Source organism: Myripristis murdjan, chromosome 23 (genome assembly GCF_902150065.1).
Source record: "Myripristis murdjan chromosome 23, fMyrMur1.1, whole genome shotgun sequence".
Lineage (NCBI taxonomy): Eukaryota > Metazoa > Chordata > Actinopteri > Holocentriformes > Holocentridae > Myripristis > Myripristis murdjan.
This window is the reverse complement of record NC_044002.1, coordinates 25,362,947-25,389,899: the sequence shown is the minus strand read 5'-3', so window position 1 is coordinate 25,389,899 and position 26,953 is coordinate 25,362,947. Positions and strand designations below refer to the sequence as shown.

Here is a 26,953-nt window from a genome sequence, read left to right as displayed (position 1 = left end):
TGAAAAAGTAATCATGAGTATATGAATTCCTGTAGATATGGATTTTATGTATTTTTAAGGTGCAGGAAAAATATGAAAAAGACCCTTTAAAGTGCTTGAAAAGTGCTTGAATTTGACCTTAAAAAATGTGTCTGAACCCTGCATTTAACAATGACCCGGGTCTTTATTATTTTCTTTACTGTGCGCACAGGGTTTGTTGTTTTGTTTATTTTGGTGAACTGTAATTGCCACATTGTACATTGCATTCATGTGGTTTATGGTTAATATCCATTCAGAATTCATTCAAAATCCACATCCGTGTCCTGTGTCTCTATTTCATGATAGTGATCCAACTCAGGCTCCTGACGCTCCGAGGTTTTCAGAGACTGCTCCAAATTCTTACAGCTGCTTTTATTATTATTGTTCTTTACATTTAGTTCATCAGTGACACCTACTGGTTACAGAAGGGTTTCCCATCTGCACTTCCATCTCCAGAGAAAATGATTCATATTTAATATCTTTGTTATAGAAGTGGAGATAATTCTGTATTACTACAATAGTCTAACTTATATTTGGTTGGTGTTTATATTAGAAAAATACTTCATGTTTAATTTGATTTGCCTCCAACTAAACTAGTGCTCTTCATGCATTTGTTCCCAGTTTGAGTAGAGAAGTCATCCTGCATGTTCACTTCAGTGGAAAGAGCAAACTGTTGAACTATGGAGCAGACATTTTTCAGCCTGTCTTCTTTTAATGTGTGCATTATTGAATAAAGAGTCAAACTCACATCATGTGACCAAATGTCTGCTGCTTTGTGTTTTTAGGAAGAAGAGTAAAAACACACTTACACTTCCTCAGGCCTGGTTTCAACATCTTCTCTCCACCATGGTCCACACTGGAGGAGGAATAAACAAAGAGCATTTTTACAATAGAAACATGAGCATTTAATAACTTTCCTCATAGAAACTTTAGCGGAAACATCACTCATATCCAGCATGAAACCTTCAACATTAAACATGACTCAGCTTCTCAGCATGACTGAGAAAACGCCTCTCAGGCCTCTAGAAGACAGTGTGTGTGTCTCTCCACACCTGAGAGCCTCCAGGCTCCAGGTTGGATCCTCCAGTCCAGCAGAGAGCAGCTTCTCTCCTGAGGCTCCTGGATGATTGTAGCTCAGGTCCAGCTCTCTCAGATGGGAGGGGTTGGAGCTCAGAGCTGAGGCCAGAGCAGCACAGCCTTCCTGTGTGAGCAGACAGCCTGACAGCCTGGACACACACACACACACACACACACACACAGTGTGTTTTAATAGAGTCTCTAGTCTCTGAGGGTAAACTCTCCTTTAAGATGAGGTTTATGTTGGGATTGACGCTCTAAAATTAGATATGAAAATAAACTCAAATGCTACTAAAACTAGCCCAGTGATCTGTCCTATAATTTCATTTGAACTGATTTCATTTCTGATCCACAACTGTGGAGCGGTTTTGTAAGAAAGTGTATTGGAGCAGCCAATCAGAAGACTCGACTGCATCACGTGATCAAGGAGAATTCCTGAATCTGCGGGACTTTAAGTTTAATTTCCTGCCGTCCAGAGAGTGGTGCGGTCATATTCATATTGTAAGAGCCATTTCTGTTATGGGTTGTGCTGTGCCCTTTAAACCTCTCACCACTTGGGGGAGCAATATTGTCAATCTGCCAGAGGTCAAAGGGTTATATATTAAGTGAGTTGATGGGACTCAGGTGTTGCTGGTTGGCGGAGGCAAACAGTTTTTGACCGTGATCGTGACTGTGACCGTGGCAGCGTCGTTTGTTATTTTGTCTATATTGGTAAATAGGCGATGTATGTTTGGCTCTGTTTATTATTTGTGGAAACCGCTGAAGTAACGCATTGCATTGTAAATAAATTTCTTCACTGTTATTACTGAACGGAAATCAGTGGACTGGACATTGCCGTCATTTGGTAACGCCGTCAGCAACCGTAGTAACCAATTTTGATGGGCAAAGGGGTCACTACAATTAAGTCAAAAACTTGCTTCGTTGAGGTGATTGTTGCTTCACCGTGAGGACAGCACTGGAGACTGTCGCTTTGAGGACATCATTGGATGCTGCTGCTGTTTGGCCACTTTCAGGTCGAGCAGCTTTCTTCTGCATTTGGAACCGGAGCTGCTGGAGCTGCGGCCCATCAACGGAGGAACCGGGACACCAAGACAACACACCTGTATGCCGGCCAATGTTATGGTAATGTTACCAGTAAATGTGTGCACACAACTTTGCGCGTAAAATCCAATGAATTGGTGTCAACTGTCTGAGCGGAACGGAGCGCATTTGCATTTTGCATTAGACTATGCGCGTGTGCAATTTGCAGAAGGTTGCGCGTGTATGCAATTGGTATAAAGACTGCTAATTTGCATAATTATGAGCAATGAAGAAGACATCGCCATAGCTGAACTCTTAACAGAGACAGAAAAGCAGGTTGATTTTGGGGCAATGGACGGAGATCCCTCTGTAAAAAAGCGGTCGGTTAAAATGACAGAAAAAGCCATTTTGGCAAAGGTTGAAATCCTGCAAAAAAGAAAGAAAAGGTAAACTAAAAAAAAGCAGCCAGTCTCAAGGAGACAATTGTTAATTTGATGGGTGATAAAAGCTTTGTTAAAGAGGTGAAAAATGCTTTTGGTAAATACACCAAACTATGTGATGAAGCTGTTGCAGATCATGAATCTTTATTGAAGCTTATGCCACCAGATGAGTGTGAAAAGCATGAAATGTGGTTTAAGGTAAAAATGATCCCTGTCAATGAATTTGTTTCTGAGGTAGACAAATGGTTGGGTTGCAATGAAAGTGGCCATCAAAACGAAGGTACTGAGGATGATGAGCTTAAATTGAAGCCTCAGACTCATGGTAGGTAGGTAGGTAGGTAGATACATTTTTTTCAGCAATATCCACAGATTACAGATTAAGTAAATAAAAAAATAGAAATAAAGAATAAGATCTAAGTATAACAGAATAAGATCTGAGTACAACAGAATAACCTAAGTACAACCCAGTGTGCAAAAAGCAATGTGCAACAAAAAAAAAACAGAAAAAAACATGTGCATGGGTGTATAAAATGTGCATAGAGGTAGGTCAATGTGCAAATTTAGAAGAAATATACAGTATACACATGATAAATAGCAGTAAGCAATATAAACACTATGAACAAGGATTATAAAAAGATAGGAATATGAACAATTTCAACAGAAGTATTAACAGTTAAGCAGAAGTAATAACAGTTAAACAGCAGTGGAAAATAACCTAACCTTAGGAACACACGCTCCGACCGAGGTTCAGAGTTAGTGTGAAACCATGAGACCAAGACCGTCGACAGAACCTGACGCCCGGTACTGGGAATTCAGGAACTGTCAGACTTGATCCAGCCTCATGGAATCACCCCTTCCCCTCCAGTCTTTACGTGTTATCTACCAGTATTGCAGTATGTGTATAATGAGTTATTTCCTCCGGGTGGAGTTAAAAAGCCGCATGGCGTGGGGGAGGAATGATTTCCTCAGTCTGTCGGTGGACCAGGACAGTGACAGCAGCCTGTCACTGAAGCTGCTCCTCTGCCTGGTGATGGTGCTGTGCAGTGGATGCAGTGGATTGTCCATGATTGACAGGAGCCTGCTCAGCGCCCGTTGCTCTGCCACAGATGTCAGGCTCTCAAGTTGTGTGCCCACAACAGAGCCCGCTTTCCTCACCAGTTTGTCCAGTCGTGAGGCGTCCCTCTTCTTGATGCTGCCTCCCCAGCACACCATCGCATAGAAGAGGGCGCTTGCCACAACAGACTGGTAGAACATCAGCAGCAGTTTTTTGCAGATGTTGAAGGACGCCAGCCTCCTGAGGAAGTACAATCGGCTCTGTCTTTTCTTGCACAGAGCCTCAGTGTTGGCTGTCCAGTCCAGTCTATCATCCAGCTGCACTCCCAGGTATTTATAGGTCCGCACCATTTCCACACAGGCACCGTTGATGCTTATGGGCTCCGGGTGAGGCCTGGTCCTCCTGAAGTCCACCACCATTTCTTTTGTCTTGGAGGTGTTCAGGTGGAGGTGGTTGGAACCACACCATGCTACGAAGTCCTGGATGAGTTTCCTGTACTCCTCCTCCTGTCCACCGCTGATACATCCCACGATGGCTGTGTCGTCCGTGAACTTCTGCACGTGGCAGGACTCTGAGTTGTACTCCTACTCATGAGGTGACTGAGAGACCTCAGACTAAGGAAGTTCAAGTGGAGCCTCATGACAGCATTTCTAATGTCATATCCAGCACTTCCTCAAAGCACAGCAGGTCTACCACATCATCTTTACGGCGTCAAGTGGAGGCAGAACAGGCTGCGCTCATGGCACATGCTGCTGCACTGGAGAAAAATCATGCTTTGGAGGAACAAGCAGAGCAATTAAGAAGGAAACAGGAACAACTGGAAACTGAAACACAACTAGCAGCATCTGCTGCAAAACTGACAGTGTTAAATGCCTCGCCATGTAGCAGTGTTGCAAGTAAACAAAAGAAACGCACAGATGGAATGTCATCTTACTTGTCATCTCACTTGAGGCTCAATCCCCATGCAACGCTATCTATTCCAACGCCAAATATGGAACCAACTGCCCAAGCACAGGCACAGCAAACATTTGCAACACAGGCACGTCAATCAAATGTAAGAGAAGTGCCTAGTTTTAATAGAGATCCTCTGCAATTTCGGACCTTTATGAGAGCTTTCGAACATTGTGTGGAATCAAAAGTACAAAAGGAAGACTGCTTGTACTACCTGGAACAATTCACTGGGGGGCAGCCTAAAGAGCTGGTTTGCAGCTGCCAACATCTGCCACCAGACAGAGCCTATGATGCAGCCAAAACCCTTCTAATCAAACATTTTGGAGATGAATTGAAAGTCACAGCTGCCGATGTGAATAAATTAACTGAATGGCCTGCTGTTAAGGCAGAGGATAAAAAGGGTTGTGCTTGGCTGAGTGCTGCAACACAATGCAAGAGCTGCGATATTTGGATGAACTCAATATGCCAGCCAATATGAAAATAATAACACGGAAGCTTCCTTATAAGCTCAGAGAGCGTTGGAGAGCGAAAGCATGTGACATTTTTGAAACCCAAGGTCGCAGGGCTGACTTTAAGGACATTGTAAAGTTCACTGAGTATCAAGTCAAGATTATTTCTGATCCAACTTTTGGTGATATCCAAGACACTCCAGTTGGCGCAAAAGGAAGCAACAAGACCCAACTAAGTAAGGCACAGTAGCAGCAAAAGTCACAAGCCAAGAGAAACAGTTTTGCAACTTCTGTCTTTATGTCTAATGAACCAGCTGTGAGTGCAAACAGGAAAAACGTACAAACTCAAACACAAAGTTCACCACCTACAACCTCAAGCATTTTCTGTTTGTATTGTACACGACACACATTGGATCAGTGTTCACAACTGAAAAAGAAGTCTCATCGAGAGAAGTTGGACTTTCTTAGAGAGAAAGGAGTGTACTTCGGTTGCCTGCGCATAGGGCACATGAGCGAGGACTGCAGTAAGCGCATATCTTGCAAAGTATGTAACCAAAGTCACCCCAGTGTTCTCCATATTGAGAAAAAAGAGAAAAGTAAAGCAGAAGATTGATCAAAGGAACAGTCGGTGAGTGGCACAGTTGTCTCCACTTGTAGTCATACAGGGGCCGGGAGCAGTAATGGAATTCTTTTGATCTTGCTTGTCAATGTCAAGTGTACAAAAGGAAACAAAGTGATTCAAACTTACGCATTCCTGGATCCAGGGAGCACTGACACTTTCTGTTCCGACAGTCTAAAAGAGAAACTCAACATTAAAGGAAAAAGAACAAGCATTCATATACATACTATGAGCCACAACACCACTGTGCCAAGTTACATGGTCGAGGGCTTGGAAATTTCTGGTCTGGCCTAGTAGGCCAGTATTATCAGCTTCCCAGCACATTCACACAGATAGAAATGCCGGTGTCGGCAGACAACATAATTAGTGAAGAAGAGTTGGCCAAATGGTCTTACCTCAAAGATATGCACATTCCTCGTATCAACGCTGACGTTGATCTGTTGATTGGCACAAATGCCTCAAAGGTAATGGAACCATGGGAGGTGATCAACAGTCAGGGAGAGGGACCGTATGCTGTGAGAACTCTTCTCGGCTGGGTGATTAATGGGCCTCTACAAGGAAACAGTGCAACACAGTGTGAGAATGGCCACACTACTGCGCTTGTCAATAGGATCCGCTTTGACCGACTTGAAGAGCTATTGATAAATCAATACAATCAGGATTTCAGTGAGACTTTTTCCAATGACAAAGAGGAGATGTCAGTAGAAGAAAAAAGATTCACTGAAATAATGGAAAGTTCAGTGCAACTTAAAGATGGTCATTACATGATGAAACTGCCTTTCAAGGACCAAAATGTAAACATGCCCAACAACATTTCTGTTGCCAAACAGCGTGTCAGGTCACTCAAAGGAAGACTTCTTAAGGATGAATGTTTTCACAAGGAATATTCAAATTTCCTGTCTGATGTCATTGAAAAGGGATAGGCGGAAAAGGTTCCAGAGGATCAGTTGGAGTGTGCTGAGGTTTTTGTGGTGGCCAGAAGGAAACTTGGAGCAGGAGCTTGTACAATACCGCATGACTGTTCATCTGTTTGGAGCGGTATCCTCTCCTAGTTGTGCATGTTATGCCCTAAGGAAAACTGCTGATGATAATGCACAAAACTTTCCAGCAGAAGTGACTGACACAGTCAAAAGAAACTTTTATGTGGATGATCTCCTGAAGAGTTTACCAACAGAAATGGATGCCATTATCATGGCTCAAAACCTCAAAGCTATATGCCAGTCAGGAGGCTTCAACCTCACAAAATGGCTCAAGTTCAACATCAAAAACAAACCACACACAAGGCGTGGATTGTTATCTATGATAAGTTCAGTTTACGACCCTTTGGGCTTCTTAGCTCCATTCACCATCCCAGCAAAGATGATTCTGTTGATGACTTAGAAGTCAAAAGGAGCTTCATAGTGAATGCAGTCCTCACTGAAGACATTGTAAATGCCACTAAAAAATTGATCACTCATTTTTCCAGTTGGAAAAGATTGAAAGTTGCAGTAGGTTGGATTCTCAAGTTTAAGAGGATTTTGATGACTTTAAGTCAAAAGAGGAAGCAGCTTATTTCTGCAAGCACTGGTGGTGATGGTCAACTGACAGATGCTGATGTGGAGATGCAGAAATTGAAAGCCACATTTGGAGACCAAAAACTATCTGTAGATGACCTGTCTGAAGCTGAAATGTCCACTGTTTGCTTCTGCCAGAGTGAAAGGTTTCATGTGGAGATTGCCGCACACACATCTGGAAAATCTAAAGTGACAAAAGAGAGTACAATTTACAAACTTGACCCAATTTATGAAGGAGGTGTTCTGAGAGTTGGAGGACGATTACATAGATCTTCCATGCCTGAGGATACAAAGCACCCACTCCTTTTAGCCAAAGACCAACACATCTCAACACTCATACTCCGTCATGTGCACGAGCAATTGGGCCATGGTGGCAAGAATCAGCTCTCCAAGCTGAGGAAAAGATATTTGATCACAAACGCTGATTCAGCAGCAAGAAAAGTAATAGGAAAATGCTATGTCTGTAGACTTTTGAGAGGAAAGGTGGGTGAACAAAAAATGGCAGACCTTCCCACCGGAAGAATCGTTCCAAATCTCCCACCGTTTACACATGTTGGTGTAGATTATTTTGGTCCAATAGATGTGAAGCGAGGATGTTCTACACTAAAGCGTCATGGAGTTATTTTCACTTGCATGTCCAGTAGAGCAATTCATCTGGAGGTCGCATATTCACTTGATACAGATTCTTGTATTAATGCACTACGAAGATTCATCTGCAGGAGAGGACAAGTCTCTACCATGCGATCAGATAATGGAACTAATTTTGTGGGAGCCGAAAGGGAGCTCAGAGAAGCATTGGCTTCACTGGATCACAACAAAGTTCAAAGAACCATGGCACAGGAAGGAATCAAATGGATTTTCAACCCTCCGGCTGCATCCCATCATGACGGCATTTGGGAACGTATCATACGTATGGTCAGGGAAGTTCTTAACACTGCTTCGACAGCAATGTTTGGACGATGAAGGATTTCACACAGTGTTATGTGAAGCGGAAGCCATACTAAATGATCATCCTATAACAAAATTGTCCAATGATCCTAATGACCTTGAGCCATTAACACCGAATCATATCCTGTTGATGAAAGGAAAACCAGTGTTGCCACCTGGACTAGTGAGAAAAAGGATATGTATATAAGAAGAAGATGGAGGCAAAGTCAATATTTAGCTGATCTTTTCTGGAAAAGGTGGACACAAGAATACTTACCTTTACTACAAGAAAGGAATATGGAAAAAAGAAATTTCTTACCTGGAGATGTTGTTCTTGTCGTCGACTCAACGGCTCCTCGTGGATCTTGGATACTTGGAAAGATATTGGAGACATTTCATGATAAAAGAGGACTGGTCCGTTCTGTACGTCTTCAGACCAAGACCAGTGTAAGCCTCAACTGATGCAAAATGCACATTAGAACGCCACCTTTCTTTTCATCTTCCTATTCTCTACTTGTTGCTCAGAATTGCCTAAAATGGCCTGGCCCCGACCATTGCTGCGCAGCAGCTATAATGTTTATTGTATTTTAGTCTGCTGTGTTCATTTTCTCCCTATTGTTCCTCCATAGTCTTGTCAGCTTGTTCGTCCTCACACCTGCCCTGCATTGTCTCATTAGCCCCGCCCCCATGTTGCATGTCTTTGTTGTGTTTCGGCCAATCATCTGTCCCCTCCAGGCCTGTGTCCTGCCCCTTTCTTACCAGGTGTGTCAATCAGTTCAGTTTGTATTGAAGTTCATATTCTTCTGCTTGTTGCTTAGAATTGCCTAAAAATGCCCGGACCCGACCCTTCGCTGCGCAGCAGCTATAATTAATATTGTCATTATACTAATTGTGTCCATTGCTTAATTTGTGACAGAACCACATACACCTACACATACCAATTGACTGTCACCTATAGACAATTTTATGAGCCGTTTCCGCTCTACATCCTAAACTCCTCCCATCGATGCAATCCATTTCCGTTTTGGCGTGCTGGTTTGTTTTTAGCCACAGACATACATAGGTTTTTAGCTAGCTAGCTCTGTCCTGCCGACAAAAGGAAATTAAAGATGGATACTTAAAAAAAAAAAAAAGTGGTTCGGGAACGACGTGTGCGGTAGTGTGCCGGCCTAGTTAACCTGAAGAGTCCACTGATCAGAGTGCCTCGTGAGGTTTAGAATCTTGCCTTGTGTCCCTGTCTATCAGCACCCAGCCATGTTGTTCATTAAATACAGATAAACACAACAAATACTGTGTGCATTGTAGTTTTTAATATTATATACTGTATGAATATTTTTATAGTGATGTAATTATGTGGGCTGCTTCTGTATTTTACGGTTTAATACCTGTTAGGATTAAACACGTTCTCTTTCTTGTTGAAGCCATTTGTTTAGTTTCCTCAAAGCAATTAATTCATCCAGTGTTATTAATGTACAGCATGAGCTTACTATGAATGATGAACTGTGTTAAAGGAAACTGTTACACTAAGGAACATAAGGCCTAGCATTCATGATCGTAGTTCAGTGCAATAATGAAATGAAATTACATTTTTACATTTACATAAACTTTTATTTTCACACAAACAGTCAAGGTGGTTGAATCGTGTTCCCATTGTAAGGACATAATTATTAAAATTGAAACCTCACGAGCAGCGAGCTACATGTCCAGACGAAGCTGCGTTAGCATGGAAGTTTGTTTACACCGGCGTACGCTGCGCAAACTTCCGGCGGAAATGAAGTGCATTTTTGTAGGGTAATGGCGTCGCCCGGGGTTTGGCGCGTAAACTTGTCTATACCTGTAACCTGGTGGAACCGCTAATTACTGTCTGCTGTGCTGTACTACTGGACCAGGTTAATAAATCTTTGAAAGAGGAAACAGGATTCATAAGTGTGTTCTGACCGACACCCTGGGACGAATGTTATTCAGCTATACGACATCTACAGTCCGTTGCTAGTCCTCAGCTACAGGTTTCCCAGACAGGGATTACGTCCAGTCATAGAATAAACTGCCCTTTAATCTGGAATAACTCCAGTCTGAAAAAGTTCCAGATTAACCGTAATCTGGATTTAAATGATCTGATTTACAGTCTGAAGGTTAGTGTTAGTCCAGAGCTAAATGAAGGCTTAAATGAAATGTCCAAGGCAGCAGGTTGAACTTCAGATTTTTTGTTTTTTGTTTGTCAGAGGAGAAACAGCGTCCTTCCCCTGTCTCTCCTCCAGCTCCACACAGTTCTGGGCTTTTCTAGATCCTGGATTTATGAGCATCATTATGTTTTCAAATGAACCCTTTGACAAAATTAGCTTGACTTCTTTCCAAAACATGCACGAAATTAACAGGAAACCACAGGAAAAGAACAACAAAATTTAAAAATCACCAATCAAAACAGTATAAATTACCCCAAAATATGTCAAAGGTGGTGCCCAAACCAAGAAAAACCCTTTGGAGGAAACTGCTCCTGTAAGTCCTTTCTGTTTTTTTTATGTCTTAACAACAGAGGCAGTGACGAGAGGAAATAATGAAATATCCTCAATCAGTGCTAAATGTTGGCATCATGGCTACTGTGAAAGGCTGAATAGCTTTATTGACAGTATAAGCTTCATGTAAATCAGGAACTAAATTTTCATGTTGGACAGGTTGATCAGCACTGACCTGAGAGCCTTCAGTCTACAGTTTGGACTCTCCAGTCCAGCAGAGAGACGCTTCACTCCTGAATCCTGCAGGTCATTGTTGCTCAGGTCCAGCTCTCTCAGACTGGAGGACTGGGAGCTGAGAACTGAGGCCAGAGCCTCACAGCTTCTCTCTGTGAGCTCGCTCTGATTCAGCCTGACAAAACACACAAAAACATTTTGGTGCAGAATTCCCTCAGAAACTTTATGACTGCTCTCTGTGTGGCCAGCAGGGGGCGCTGCTGACTGTGGAGTCACTGCAGTGCCACATGGTGATGGTCTGCTTTGCCAGTGCAGGCGGTAAAGGGGTGAGGACACTTGATGTGTGTTTGTGACGAATGGCAGCACATCCTTTCAGCTGTTTCTGCTGCGCTGAGCGTGTCGTTCTTGTTGTTACAGGTTGGAGATCATTTTATGATGTGAGTCCAGCAAGTTCATATTTCTGCCTTTAATGGCCACTTAAGCTAGCATACAGGCTGCACATGTGGTCAGGTAGACCAGGTGAATGCAGCTAACCTGATGTGACTGACGGTTCATGGATATTGCAGTGCTGGGTTTAAAGGAGAGAAACTCTACTTATCATCTTTACTTCCCAAATGTGTGATGGTGTCAGATCTATTAATGTGATAGTGGAGTACGTCAAGGTTTTATTTAGTTAAAAAATCAGACAGTTTGCCAAACCACACGTGGTTATTTATTCCTGATTATATTTCAGATACCACATCTATATGCTTTGTACCTCTTTTCATGTGTCTAGATAAAGTTTGCAAAGCTATTATCTGTTTCCATGTCCACTCCTTAATCAGAGCCCACTGTGGATGAAATCCAGCTACAACACCAGCTGTTCACATCAGTTTAACAAGAATCAATTCTAATCAATTTCTCTCCCGATTTGGTTTCAGAGATAAAGCATGCAGCGCTGGAACCCTGCAAACCGTCTGTAAGAACATTAAATGAACAGCAGAAAAGATATGATTTACATATTGCCATCATAAAGGGTTTACTCCACACAACATGTTCAAAGCAAACAAAATGACCACAAATAAAAATGAAAAATGAAACATGCACTTGATGTTCTATTTGAAACAAATCGTAACGCAAAACATCATAATCTGACCTGAGAGCCTCCAGTCTACAGTTTGGACTCTCCAGTCCAGCAGAGAGACGCTTCACTCCTGAATCCTGCAGGTGGTTGTTGCTCAGGTCCAGCTCTCTCAGACTGGAGGACTGGGAGCTGAGAACTGAGGCCAGAGCCTCACAGCTTTCCTCTGACAGATTACAGCCACTCAGCCTGGATGAAGATGCACAGATATCAAAACATTATTTTATGGTCTTCTTATGGTCTTATACTTAAATGTAAATTATATTTTTTGTTCGGCCCTGCTTCTATAGAAGAAGTTTGAGCTTCACTTGAAGGTGGGATGTTGTTGAGGTCAAGATGTCAAACTTTGGTCACATCAGACACTTCAGCTGCAATGAACCACATGAGAGAAGTCCAGTCTCTGTATACAGGCTGCTGGACATTCACACATTCATTCATTAAATGTCCTGTTGACGCCTTTATCTGCACTCTGCATTCACCTCTGAAATCTCAACATTTTGCAAAACATCTCAACTTTAACATAGCCACATATTTTTCTGTTATTCTAAAATGTGGGAAAAGAAAGCCGTGCACAAGAATAGCCAAGACACACCCATGCACGCACGCACACACACACGCATGCATGTACACACACACACACACACACACACACACACACACACCTTAACTCAAACATCAAAATGACCCCAGTAAATTTTAAATGCTGTACATAAACACATCTACTAGGCTATTGCTTAAAGCAGATATGTAATTAGTTGGATTTAAAGTGAGCAGGGCTAGATGGCACTATGGCTTTGTGCGTTATGTAAATTTTTTCCTTTCTGTCTGTCTTTCCCAGCACATCTCAGCAGCAGATGGACAGCTTTGTCCGGACTGCAGCGCGCTGCACTGTTGAAGAAGACCAAGAGCATTTTAAACATGCTAATAACAGATATGTGCCCACTCTCCATAGTGAAAGGCTTTTGAAACATGATTTCTACGTTCAATCCTAAATATAACCAACCATCTAGAATGCACTTCACTGGCTTGATGGAGAACAAATATGACCAAATCGTAGAGAAACTGAAGTTTCTCTAAAGGAGGGAGAGCGTGTTGCCCTTACAGCAGACATTTGGACTAGTGTGGCCACAGAAGCATATCTGGGAGTGAAATGTCACTTTTTAGGGGAAGAGATGAAGTCCCTCACACTTACAACAATGCCTTTGGAAGAAAGGCACACTGCTGTAAACACTGCCGAGGGGCTTGAGGAGGCTACAACCAAATTTCAAACTCCATCTGAAAAAGTGAAGGCATTTGTCCATGACAACGGGCCAAATATAGTGGCAGCAGTAACCATTTTGAAAGAGAAGCATGGCTGGGCATCTGCAGGGCACACACTGAATTTGGTTGTACAGAACACACTAAAACACAACAACACAGTCAGGAGCTGTGTGGGTGCTGCCAGAGGCCTCGTTGAACACTTTAAGAAGAGTGAAGTGGCTCGCCCCAAACTTAAAGAAAAGCAGCAACAAATGGGAGCCAAAACTGATGCTGATATAAGACGTGAGCTTCAGATGGAACAGGACCATCATTTGCTGTCTAGGCTCCACGCACAAAGACGGCCTGGGACTGCTGTTCTATCTGACCCTGCAGTCAACCCAAGGGGAAAACACCGCTACCTGGATCTAAAGCCAGAACAGTGGACCCTCAGTGAGGAACTGATTCAGATACTGGAGCCATCTGAAGCAGCAACAGTGTTTGTGAGTGGGGAGAAATACATCACAGTCTCTGCTCTTCCTCAGCTCGTTCAAAACCTGAAAAAGTCAACAGACGATTCAGCATTTGAAACAGCTGCAATGAAGACATTAGAGACAGATGTGATCCTACAGATCACAGAGAGATGGAATGACCTGTTTGTATTTTCACCTGGAGATCCTAACACCACCCTGCTGGCTGCTGCACTGGATCCCAGGTTCAGAAAACTCAGATTCTTCCAGTGCACAAGACAGTGAAGACAGCACCAGCCTAATGGAAGGCTGCCCATCAGCACACACTAAGGCCAAGGATGGATCAGTCCACAGTTTTCTTGGATCATCATCAGAGTCCAATTCAAGTGATGAAGAGGATGAGGATGCACAGAGCCTGGTGATACAGAGGGACATCTTACAGTACTTTGGTGAACATCCTCTCTCCAAGAAGGATAATCCCCTGTCATGGTGGAAAGCGAATGCCCCACAGCGTCCAACCTTGGCAGGGCTGGCAAAGTCCTTTCTGAGCGTCCCAGCCCCCACCATGCCCTCAGAGCGTTTGTTCTCCTCCACGCCCTCAGAGCGTTTGTTCTCCTCCACGCCCTCAGAGCGTTTGTTCTCGGCTGCTGGGAACATGGCATCTGAGCGGAGGGCAAAGCCTCAGTGCTGAACATGTGGAGATGCTGACATTTCTTCACTGCAATCAGCACTTAAAGGCTTGTACTCTCTCTCTCTCTCTCTCTCTCTCTCTCTCTCTCTCTCTCTCTCTCACACACACACACACACAGAGATGTGTGGCCCTTGACTATCTTATACAGGAGATATTCTATCTAAATTCAATGTCTGAGTTGCATCTTAAATTTGATACTTTTGTTAGTTTTTACTCTTTTTTTGTTTAAAAAAAAACTCTTGTTTTATTCATTCATCATTTTTTATTTGAAAGAATTATTCCTGAAGAGGAAAGGGCAACATTAAGGCCACACAGGCTTCACTTGGAGCTTACTTGTTGTATATTTGTTATTTATTCTTCATTCAAATGTTCCTGTGTTTTTACTAAAATGGACACGGTTAAGCCCAAAACTTCATAAGTTGTATTATTGTTGTTTATCCTTCATTCTTTACTCAAAACAGTAATTATATTTTCAGAAATAAAAGCCATTTGTTTGGTTTTAACAGGCCTGTTGTTTCTGTCACACATTATGCAATAGTATTGTTGTTTAAAAATGCTCACTGATACTGACCTGAGAGTCTCCAGTCTACAGTTTGGACTCTCCAGTCCAGCAGAGAGACGCTTCACTCCTGAATCCTGCAGGTGGTTGTTGCTCAGGTCCAGCTCTCTCAGACTGGAGGACTGGGAGCTGAGAACTGAGGCCAGAGCCTCACAGCTTCTCTCTGACAAATTACAGCCACTCAGCCTGGATGAAGATGAACAGATATTAAAACACAATTATTATACTTTAATGTGACTGATGTTTTGAAAGGCCAGCCAGGTTTTATTTAACACTCCAGGCTGGGGATTGAATATGGGACCAGAACGTGTTGATGCAGTGGCAGCTCACAAAAAAAAGTAGTCCTGCCATTTTTGAAGCAAAGAGACTGGAAAGAGCATCGATAATGAATCCTAAACAAACATGTTGCTGTGCATTCTTCAAAACATTTCTCCAGCTTCTCTTTGCTGCTCAAAAGCACCTTGTTAGCTGGTTTATATTAACTTCATTCATTCTGGAGAAGACTAGTCCCAGTGAAGCTCAATACAGTGAAGGAGTTTATGGACCAAACAAAACTCATCACATTCACACAGACCAGCAAATATGACTGTGAGGGTAAGAATCAGAACAATCACTTTAAAAGCAGATGTGACAAATAGTCTGTAGGAAGACCATCACTGGATTAATAGACCAGTAAAAGAAAGTTAAAATCCACTGTAAAAGTGTCAGATATTGCAGGGCCTTTACAACCAGTGTAACATTAGCCCCTGTTTTAGTCCTGCTCAGTACCCAAGCAGCTGAGCCAAACCTTATTCAAACCCACAGATCTTTATTTCAGATTCTAGCAGAGATTCCAAAGATACCAGATATGTCTTGCTGGATTACAGAGAAATGTGTATGAAATGATAAACAAAATATCTAGATATTCTCTATTTTGTGTGATAGTGTAGTCATGAAACAATGTCTTCTTGGATTTGAATATTTCATGTAATATAAGTGTAGCTTCAATGAAGCGCTGCAACCAGCAGATACAGAATGTTATTGTGAAACTGTTGCAAGATACAGAAAAATGCTTTCTCCTATTTTGAATTTGCTTGGATAGAAATTTAATAGAAAAGCAAATGTTGAGGGCCTCACCTCCCACACTTTGTTCTGCAAATGATTAAAGTGTGTATTAGCTTGTCTCTATGTTAGTGTGACAGAAAGGCAAAACGCTGCCAGTGTTCTCAGGATGATAAAATGCATTATTGGTACCATTCCTGCTGTGAGGCTCAAAGTCAGATAAACAATGACTTTAGAAATGCTTCTATTTTGCTTTCTGTGAAAATACTGACATTTGTTTTCTAGACTTATCTAGACACTTACCGAGATGTTTTTGAGACTTCAACAACTGGCAGCAGGTTCATAAGAGCCTCCTCAGAAGCAGAGTACTTCTTCAGGTCAAACACATCCAGATCTTCTTCTGATGACAGCAACATGAAGACCAGAGCTGACCACTGAGCAGGAGAGAGTCTGACTGTGGAAAGACTTCCTGAACTCAGGTGCTGTTGGATCTCCTCCAGTAGAGAATTGTCATTCAGCTCATTCAGACAGTGGAACAGGTTGATGCTTCTTTCTGGAGAGGGATTCTCACTGATCCTCTTCTTGATGTACTGGACTGTTTCCTGGCTGGTCTGTGAGCTACTTCCTGTCTGTGTCAGCAGGCCTCGTAGGAGACGCTGGTTTGTCTCCATTGAAAGACCCAGGAGGAAGCGGAGAAACAAATCCAGCTGTCCATTTGGACTCTGTAAGGCCTTGTCCACAGCACTCAGGTGGAGTTCTTTTAAATTTCTTGATGTCATGGACGATGGAGAGGTTGGCTGTTTTTCTGTCAGCAGATTGACACCAGAGTTGGTGAAGGTCAGAAAGACATAAATTGCAGCCAGAAACTCCTGAAGGCTCAGATGGATGAAGCAGAAAACCTTGTCCTGGTACAGCCCACGCTCCTCTTTAAAGATCTGTGTGAACACTCCTGAGTACACTGAGGCTGCTATGATATCAAGGCCACACACTGCCAGGTCTGCTTCATAGAAGATCAGGTTGCCTTTCTCCAGCTGCTCAAAAGCCAGTTTTCCCAGAGACTGGATCATCTCCTTGGTCTCTGGAGTCCAGTGTGGATCTGTCTCAGCTCTTCCATGATACTTGACGTTCTGCACTTTTGACTGAACCAGCAGGAAGCGGATGTACATCTCAGTCAGGGTCCTGGGCAGCTGTCCTCTCTCACTGGTTTTCAACACGTCCTCCAGAACTGTAGCAGTGATCCAGCAGAAGATTGGGATGTGGCACATGATGTGGACGCTTTGTGACGTCTTGATGTGGGAGATGATTCTGCTGGCCTGATCCTCATTTCTGAATCTCTTCCTGAAGTATTCCTCCTTCTGTGGGTCAGTGAAGCCTCTCACCTCTGTCACCATGTCAACACTCTCAGGAGGGATCTGATTGGCCGCTGCGGGTCGTGTGGTTATCCAGAGGCGAGCAGAGGGAAGCAGGTTCCCCTTGATGAGGTTTGTCAGCAGAACGTCCACTGAGGTGGACTCTGTAACATCAGTCAGGATCTGGCTGTTGTTGAAGTCCAGAGGAAGTCGACACTCATCCAGACCGTCAAAGATCAACACAACCTGGAACTGATCAAACTTTCTGATTCCTGCTTCTTTGGTCTCAGTGAAGAAGTGATGGAGAAGTTCCACAAAACTGAACTTTTTCTCTTTCAGCAGATTCAGCTCTCTGAAAGTGAATGGAAATGTGAAGTGTACATGTTGGTTGGCTTTGGCTTCAGCCCAGTCCAGAGTGAACTTCTGTGTTAAGACTGTTTTCCCAATGCCAGCCACTCCCTTTGTCATCACTGTTCTGATTGGTCGATATCTTCCAGGTAAAGGTTTAAAGATGTCTTCAGATTTTATCAGTGTTTCTGCTCCTGCTGGTTTCCTGGATGCTGTTTCAATCTGTCTGACTTCATGTTCATCATTGACCTTTTGACTCTCTCCCTCTGTGATGTACAGCTCTGTGTAGATCTGGTTCAGAAGTGTTGAGTTTCCTGCTTTGGCAATCCCCTCAAACACACACTGAAACTTCTGCTTCAGATTAGATTTGAGGTTACGTTGACAGACTGCAGGAAAGGTTTCTGAGTGGAAAAAAGAAATATAAGTACATCAATAAGCAGATGTTACAATATGCTGACGACACTCAAATTTACAACTCTATAGATACACACGGAGCTAGACGGGAACGCCCACAAACGTCACATCCGGTTTTAGCCTGGGTGGAAAACAAAGCCTTAGCGACCATTGAGAACAACGAGCGGACAATAATCAAGAGTTGCTGTGTGACGTTTTGCTCATCGAATATAGCAAAAACCCCGAATTAAAGTTCAAACTAAAATAAAAATAGAGCCTATTAGGTACCGGCCGGTACTGCGGCCAGCCCGCCTGATGCTGGCCGGTGTTCTGTCGATTTTTGCTGCTTTGTCGAAATTTGCTACCGCCGCATAAACCAACAGGTTAATCTATCGATATCGGTGTTAACTGGGCAAAGTTATCTTCTGTCGTGTGTCTAGGTACAAAAAGTGTGATGAAATTTAGACATACCATTTTTATATTTGTAAGTAGCAGAAATCGACAGAACACCGGCCCGCCTGATGCCCACAGTGCCCACCCGGTCAGGTCGGTAGGAGTAGTAACATGGAAGGGGGCAAGCCAGTAATTTCGCCTAGGGCGGCAACATAGGCACTGAGTCTTAAGAAGAAAAAACTGAGAAAAAAGAGATGGTCATTAGCAAACATCTGTATTGGTCAGCTCATGTGTCAAAACAACTAGCCTACCTGTAATTCACTCAAATGAGCTCCATAAACATGATTAATTCATTACTGGCTCTTGCTGTTTGATATTAAGGTAAGTTTAACTGAACACAGCTGTAGAAAATGTAATAGTGTCTCTTACTAGGCAACTCAATCAGGTAGTTGTAAATATCTCCGTACGCGACCGGAGGCCATTGGGTTGGATCGTCTGTCCAGTCCTTAATAAGATATGGACAACGATCAATTCCGATTTTGGCCAGCTTTGTCAGGTATCGTTCTTTGTCGGCTGGCAATAAAGAGTTAATGTAAGCCATTGATATTCATTTGAAAATCTATATTTTACTAGAAAATAGGATTCAAAAATCGTGCTAAATGAATGGGAATCAATGAGAGCAAACCAATGTTTTCCACCCAGGTGACTCCGCCCCCCAGCTATGACGCGCTGATGACACTATGCCATGTGTATCTATTACATCTAACTCACAAATTATAAAACTGTCCTCACTCAACCCATGTTTATAAATTACTTTTTTTCAAGATATCTTGTTCTCTGGTCTACCAACATGTAGTCCGTCATGTTCAAACTATTTAAAGTCTCTTACTGCTCTGCAAACGCTCGGCCAGCTCCTCCTGCTTCATTCTCCTCAGGAGGTGCACTGTGATCTGCAGAAAAGCCTCTCTGATGCTGTTCCTCTGCTCTTCCTCCTCCTCGTCCATCACCTTCTCATCCTCTCTCTGCCTCCCTAAGCATTCTGGATCATCTGGATTCAGAATCCTCTGGATCCTTTTCAGCTCGTTCTTCACAAAAGTGACAGCGTTCTCCTCCAGCATCTGGAACAGAATAATATATTGTCATGTGCCAACACTCTGCACACCCTGCATTGGATTTGTTTTGTCTTCCTCCCCCTCGTCTTTCTTTATTCCTCTATCTGCCTCCTCAGGTTCTGTGTGGTCGACCAGTTCATCTGAAGCAGCTGTTCATGATCAGTTCAGACTACATGCTCATCTCTGTTCCTCATTCCTGGCCTCTCATGGTTGGTCTCCATCCTTATCAATCTTCATCAGACGTCCATCATCCTCCAGTCAACTACGCCCCACTCTACTATATAAGCTCCACTGTTGCACTTATGTCCCCCCTCTCTGTCTTTGCATCTCCCTCTTTGACTTGCTGAAAGCTTTCTTACTTCAGACCTAGACCTTTGTTTAGTCTGGGTCCTTGTATGTAAAGTAGCCTGGGGTCCGTTTCACAAAGCAGGTTTAGTGACAACTCTGAGTCTGTTAACCCTGAAATGAGGGAAACTCTGAGTTTACCGTTTCACAAAGGGAGGTAACTCAAAGCAGAGAAAGAGGGGTAACTCCAGCCTGTTTCACAGAGGGAGGTAACTTAAGCTCTCGGTCAGTTACTGCAGTAACAGACTCCATGAAACTAACCTGGTCTGGACCAGGTTTTTCTCATGAAACCTCGACTCTGTGTCCGCCCTCTTTCAGCCACACACCGTATTTAACTTCCTCATTCATTCAGTCAGCAGGCGAGTTTTGGCATGGCATATTAATTCTGCCGTCTGTTATTTAAAATAAATAAGTAAGTGAATAAATAAATAAAACAGTCAGTAGGCCTTTATTAGGCTAGAAGTCCATTAGTAGTTAGGTGGTGACTTTTTTTCATGAAAATGGCATGTCCTTTCAACAACGATCCCGTGGATGAAGGTGCAGTGTTACTGCGCAGAGAATTAAATATTCGTTGGGAGATGGTTATAAGACCGCGCATAGATGTTTTAGCATTTCCAGACAATAATCTTTTTGAGCGTTACCATTCCTCCCCCGAGGGACTGCACTTAAATGAAATAAATTAATAGGCTACCATTCAAGCAGTTTTCCCCTGTAATATTATTGTGATTGCAACGGACTACATTTAAACTTACGCATTGACCCGAGCAGCAATGCTCTCCCACGCCATCTCCCTCTCCTTTGCTGATGCAGCGGTGTTGCACAAAAAAAAAAAAAAAAAAAAAAAAACATGTTCAAACTCGCTGAATGAATGCATTAAAATTTCCAATTGAACTGGGGTGAAAAACGCAGCCCGACACTTCCCCGTTGCCATAGTGACTCGTCAAATCGAGGCTCCATTGACGCTGTCTTTTTATAGCTGTGGTGCACACGCTTACCTCCAGGTGAAACTGCTCCGAGTTGATCAAACTAACTCAAATCAGCTGCTCTGGAACCGAAAACTCAGAGTTTCATATCTCAGAGTAGATCAACTCAGAGTTCAGGGTAAGACTCAGAGTTTGTTGAACCAGCTTCGTGAAACAGACCCCTGTTCTATTATTTGTTGTTGTTTTGGGAACGGACTATGTGTGTTTGGGGTATCCTGTACATTTGCACACCCAAGTTTTTTTTTTTCTTTATATGAGACACTGGGGAAGATGTGTTTGCCATCCAATATATTTATGTGTGGAGGACAGAGTAGTTAGCTTTCTGTTTTATGTTATTTGCAGGTGGACTAACTCTTCTTTTTTTCTGTTCTTTGATTTGTCAACACCTGTGATCCTTTACATTTATTTTCTTTTGTTTACCCAAAGACTGAGTCTCTTGATTTCATTGAGTCTGCAACATGTACATATTGAAAATCATAAAACAGTTGCTTTTTGAGCACTGGTCACTGTACATTTTAAGAAAAAAATAGCTACTATCACCCCACTGTTGTACCTGCAATTAGAATATATGGTCACCTTCACTGTTTTCCTTGTGGTGATTCTTACATCTGAAACTTTGAAGTGTTTGTGCTGCTTCCCCTTTAGTTCCCTAGCCTCCACCTGGAGTCTAGGGAACTAAACAATATGAATTAGACTTTCCTTATAAAATTGTAGAACACAAACCTCAAATCCATCTTACAGAGACTGAAAGCCCAATGAGACAAGACGTTATAACCAGAATGGTTGTTTTAAATCAAATTTACAGCTGAAAGTAAAAGGTGTTGCTGTGCATTTACACACCTTAAATATGTCCAGCTCTGTTTTATGCTCTGAGGCTGGCTGACCACTGGGAAGCTCTGAGCTCTGCTGGTGGACTCTGTAGGGAACATGCACACACACACACACACACACACACACACACACACACACTGTAAATGCCACACTAATCCTTGGAGGTGAAGGAGCTCAATTGACAGATCAGTTCTGTATCTCATCATGACCTCACACTTCTGCTGAGCAGAGCTGGATAACAACAAAATGTTTTTTATGTATTGGTTTATTTTTCAGGGACAATACACACCAATGAACAGTTAAACTGTAACTGTGAGGCTAGTTTTCATCTGAGGCTAGTTTTCATCTGTTGTCCCTGGCCAGTGATTTAAAAGGCAACCTAAAATTACAAATTTTAAAATGCATGTGTTACAGAAAATAAAAACTACATTAGTAACTTAAGAGATACAATAACACATAAAAGGCCCGATCAGCAGACACTGGCAAGCAGACAAAACAATGTACATTTAAGTATAGCATACACAAAGTACTTCGGCAGAGCGCTCACAATAACAGACCAGAGCAGAACAGCACATATGAGCACATAAAAGCACATATATGACACTACAGCATATACAGTAGCACACCATAGACCGTATATAGAGTGGACAGCAACATGCACTGAGTGAGACAGAAGCACATAGTAGAGACAGGCAAGCAGGACAAGACGGCTGTTAAGACGCCAGCAGAAGCTGCAGTTGCAGCGCTAATGTACACACAGGTGATTATTCAAAAGCCACATTTTCAGCTGCCCTTTGAAGGAATGGTAAGTACTACGTTCTCTAAAGGCGTGTTCACACCGGACCATTCTTGTGGTGCCTTCACTGAAAATGCGGAGTGGGAGAAGGCACTTTTTCTAATAGGTACAACACAGTCTCCTTGGGTTGAACCTCTGTGTGATAAATGTATGAAGTGAAGGAGGAGCACTGTTATGCAAATCAATCATTGTTAAAAACAAATTACCAACATCTCCATGCTGTCTAGATGCAATATGCATATTTTCAGATTTATGTCTTGATGAGTTTTTTTTTTTTTTTTTACAGGGTTTTGAAATCTGCCTTTCCATGTACAGGCGGCTGCTGTTATCATGTGACTGGCTTAGTCAATTTGTGAAGCCTCAGCTAAGGCAGAATGTGAATTCTAATGTATAAATCCTATGTGCACTGCAGGCATCATGCTATGTGGATTAGAGACTACTAAAGTTAAAATAATCACAATCGAGGCAGTTTCACTGAGAGAGCTATAAGCCAATATGCAGAGTCTATCCAGTAGCTACTTTTACATTTTACAAAACGTGTTTTCATGTCTGTCAGCATGGATAAGGTTTAGCTTTAAACTAAATAGATCAGGCCAGCTGGTTCATAACTCCTAGCAGTTAATGTTGTTCCTCCTTTCTTGTTCTTGATTCTTCTGTTGTATATTATGAGTCTGATTACAACAAATAGGCCTCTGCTATGAATCATATTGAATGTTTGTCTATAAAATTGTGTAAAATTCACATTACCTTTCCCCCATTCCAATCTAGCATCGACAAATATCTCGCTTTGTCTGACCAAAGGTCCAAAACCATGATAAAACTTGAATAATTTTTAACGAAAAGGAGGATATCCTCAAATCTGAGAATGTATCTCCAGCACTGATGCCTGAAACAATCAATCCATCATGAAATAGTTGTGGATTAATTATGTGTTTGACGTAATTGATTTATTGACTAATCGTTGCAGCTGTAATTCCCATAATGAGCTAGAAGTTTTAAACATATTACTGTGTTGTCACTTGCTAATCAGCTCAGTAAGATAGAGCATTGTCCTTCATGCCAGAAATTGTAAAGTCGAGCCTCAACTGATGCAACATGCACATTAGAATGCCACCTTTCTTTTCATCTTCCTATTCTCCACTTGTTGCTTAGAACTGCCGAAATTTGCCTAAAACTGCCCGGCCCCGACCATTGCTGCGCAGCAGCTATAATTTTGTGTTGCCTTTCGGATGAAAAAAAAATGCTTTTGCTTTTCTTATCTCTTTAGTAGTCTTATTCTGCGGCTTAGAAAAACTTATTCTGTCATTCACCAGCTTAGACTTTAGCATCCTTTTCAACACAAGATCCCTCTCCTTCATTGGTTTCAGCAAATCAGAGTTCAACCATGGTAGTGTTCTCTTTTGATTTTTTTTCTTGCCTTTGACTTTTTTGTGACTTTATGGGAAATACACTGGATTTCACATGTGAATATACAACTGTCTTCCTCTGCATTTAACCCTGGCAACAAGTCAGTCCAACTGATTTGCTGTATGGCACTCGTAAAATTTTCAAGTTCACTTTTAGGAATCCTGAGCTGCTCAGGCAGAGTATGACCACACTGAAACCATTTCTTTGTGAATTTCTGGATAGTAGTATCAAGTTGTGGTCTGAAAGCACAGTGATAAAGCTATATGTCTTCACAATCCTTTCAAGTCTGTTACTAAAGATCAAGTCAATCTGTGTTTGAGAAAAGGTGGTTATGCTAGTAGGTCCATCAATCAATTGTGTTGCATCAAAAATTTTACACTTCATTTGATTCCAGGTGTCTTTAATGTAAATCATCACCCCGCCCCCCTTTCCTTTAGACCTGTCCTGTCCTGGTACAACTACTGCAGAGGATGCTGAGCTGCTATGTAACCATGTTTCTGACCTGTTTCTTTTTTACAATTGTGTTTGTTTGTTTGTTTGTTTTGTTATTTCTGCTTTATGTGATAGTCACAGTGGAGAAAGACAGGAAATGTGGGGGAGACAGAGGGAATGACATGGAGCAAAAGGCCTAAGGTCTGATTTAAACCCAGGACACTGCCATCAGGACTTGGCCTTAACAAGTGCTACGAGCTCTTATCTGCTGAGATACTGGGGTGCCCCAGTTGTTTTCAATTCTTACCTCTGTTCAGTGGAGTGGTGTCCATCTTTGAACTGAATAGCTTGATCCATAGACCGGTCACTCTTCATGGACACACAGCTGGGTTCAGGTGAGTCTGATCTCTCCTGATTGATCCTGGTTGAGATAAAATATTAACTAAAGAGGGGCAGTGGTGTCCAAATTTTGAACAGAAGGTCACGAGTTCAAATCCAAAGAATATTTTGGAAATTCAGTGAAGAGTGGATGTGTTCAGATGTCAGACATTGTGCTTTTACTGTGCAACCCCCAGAGGCTGATTAACAAAAGTCTGGTTGCACTGAACTCCTGGGTGTGAATGTGTCACTGCATGATTTTTAAACAGGACAGGCCTGAAACAGAGTACGGTGCTCAGCAAACCCTCTGTGGAGAAACGGGCCCTTTATTTCTAATGCAGATGTCTTGCTGGGCCTGCTGGTGGCGCTAGAGGAAAGGTCATGGGAAAAAATTAAATGTCAACTATATATTGAAATATCAGACAACTTACTCAGTGTCAGAGGAGTTCTTTTCATCTTTAAAACTGATTCCAGCTTTCTTAGACGGGTCTCTCACACAGCTGTCTGGTTTCTCCTGCTGGATCCTGGCAGACAGAGAGGAAGACCACCACGCTGAGAAATTAACTTTTAGTGAACCAGCCACAGAAGCTGGTTAATTTTATTTTTCATCTGATTACTTTTTAATCAGTCACATTTCCACATATAGGGACACAGACTGAATCCAAATGTAATGTAAGTGAATGAGGTGTGAGCTGGGCTCTGTGCTGATGGACTGAAGGAAAGGTGTGTGACAGCAGCAGACAGTCAACAAGCTGTGAAGCTGCTGGGCCTCAAGCAGCTGTAAATCTAATGAACCACTAGAGGGCGCTCTGCAGCCGGAGGGCACACAATACACAGTACAGCAATCGATCAACATGATCAGGCCTGATTTCATGAAACATGAAGAAAAGTGATGTTTATGATGATTTAAGCCTGTTCGTCTAAAACAGTTCTGATGTCTGGGAAACAGCCTCGGCCTGAATAAATATGAACAAACAGCCTCCACAGAAAAACTTCCTCATCAACACTCCCTTTTTCCACACCAGAGACCAAATATCAAGAGTCAAAGGAGTCAGATGGTTAATGATGAACTTCACATGACCTTCAGTCCTGAGCAGCAGCCTTCCTGCTCTGTTACAACACGTTTGAAAACGTCTCATTAAAAGTGTAATAAAGCCGTTTGATAAGTTTTAGCGTTTTGAGCGGAAACAGTGTCGGCCTGCAGGCTGCACACATATCATCAAACCTCTAATCAGAAATGGAAAGCAGCTTTACTCCATTTTATTGTCTTATTACAGTCACACCAGTCGACAGCAGCGATTACAGTAAAGTTTAAAAAGTTAAATGCTGGTTACAGTACCTTTCCATGTTGTCGGTAATCTGCCGCCACAGCTTGAGGAAAGTAGTCCGCCGGGCTCGGAGCGGTGCGCAGTTTGATCACATCGAAGCGAAACTGAGGGAGAGTGTCCAGTTTATTTAGCCGTGTCCGTGTCTGTCTCCACTGGTGCTGAGTTTCCGGTTGGGACGCATCACCGAGGACATACAACAGTGACACCTAGTGGCCAAATGTTGACACTGCAGTGTTCCTCCGCTGTGAACGCGCTGCTGTTTGTCCTGCTGAGCGTCCACGCAGGGAAAACTTTATTAGGGCCCGAGCACTGGAACAGTGCGAAGCCCTATTGTTTTTGCTTCGTTTTTTCTTATTATTATTATCTCGTGTCATTAGGCCTTAATTTGACCCCCTAAACATGCTCCAAAACTCACCAAATTCGGCACGCAGGCCAGGTCTGGTGAAAAATTTGATAAAATGGACAAACGGACCCCCTAAGTGCAAAAATGGGCTCGGTAGCGCCACCTAGGCACACAAAGGCAGCCGCTGTGGCCCACAGGAATGTGATAGAAAGACCAAACCACTGCCGAAATGTAGGTCTCATCGAGCCCTACAATTCACGCGCTGACATCCCCGACCTAAAACCAACAGGAAGTCCGCAATTTGCGTTGGAATGTTCACGTTCTCGCCCAAAATTCCGCTTTGAACAAAATCTTTCTCCTCCCAGGGCGTAAATGTCAGCGGCTTGAAAATTGCACAGATGACAGAGGACACAGTGCTGAACAAAAGTTCTGAAGGATTTCGTCATTACTCGATTAGTTTGGATGTGATAACACCTCGTTTTTTTTTATTTATTTATTTTTTTTAAATTTAATATTAAAAACTAATAATGACCAATGTTCTCTATAACACTGATTGACAAAATAAAGCATGAATAAGGGAAAAAAAACTCAAATAAATTTCAT

The 26,953-nt window shown here is 42.5% G+C and overlaps 2 protein-coding genes across 2 annotated transcripts in view; both read right to left on the bottom strand.

Annotated features, from left to right (window-relative positions):
• LOC115355029 (stonustoxin subunit beta-like) overlaps nucleotides 1-1,012 on the bottom strand; it is a 3,902-nt gene extending 2,890 nt beyond the window's left edge. The window contains exon 1 of the mRNA XM_030045654.1: nucleotides 828-1,012. Coding sequence (XP_029901514.1) covers nucleotides 828-900 — 73 coding nt within the window. The 5' untranslated portion in view covers nucleotides 901-1,012. The remainder of the gene's footprint in view (nucleotides 1-827) is intronic.
• The window catches only part of LOC115355023 (NACHT, LRR and PYD domains-containing protein 12-like), a 114,393-nt gene extending 88,303 nt beyond the window's left edge, over nucleotides 1-26,090 (bottom strand). The window contains 3 exon segments of the mRNA XM_030045646.1: nucleotides 24,609-24,722; nucleotides 25,111-25,203; nucleotides 26,019-26,090. Coding sequence (XP_029901506.1) covers nucleotides 24,609-24,722; nucleotides 25,111-25,203; nucleotides 26,019-26,026 — 215 coding nt within the window. The 5' untranslated portion in view covers nucleotides 26,027-26,090.
• Nucleotides 26,091-26,953: the final 863 nt, after the last annotated feature.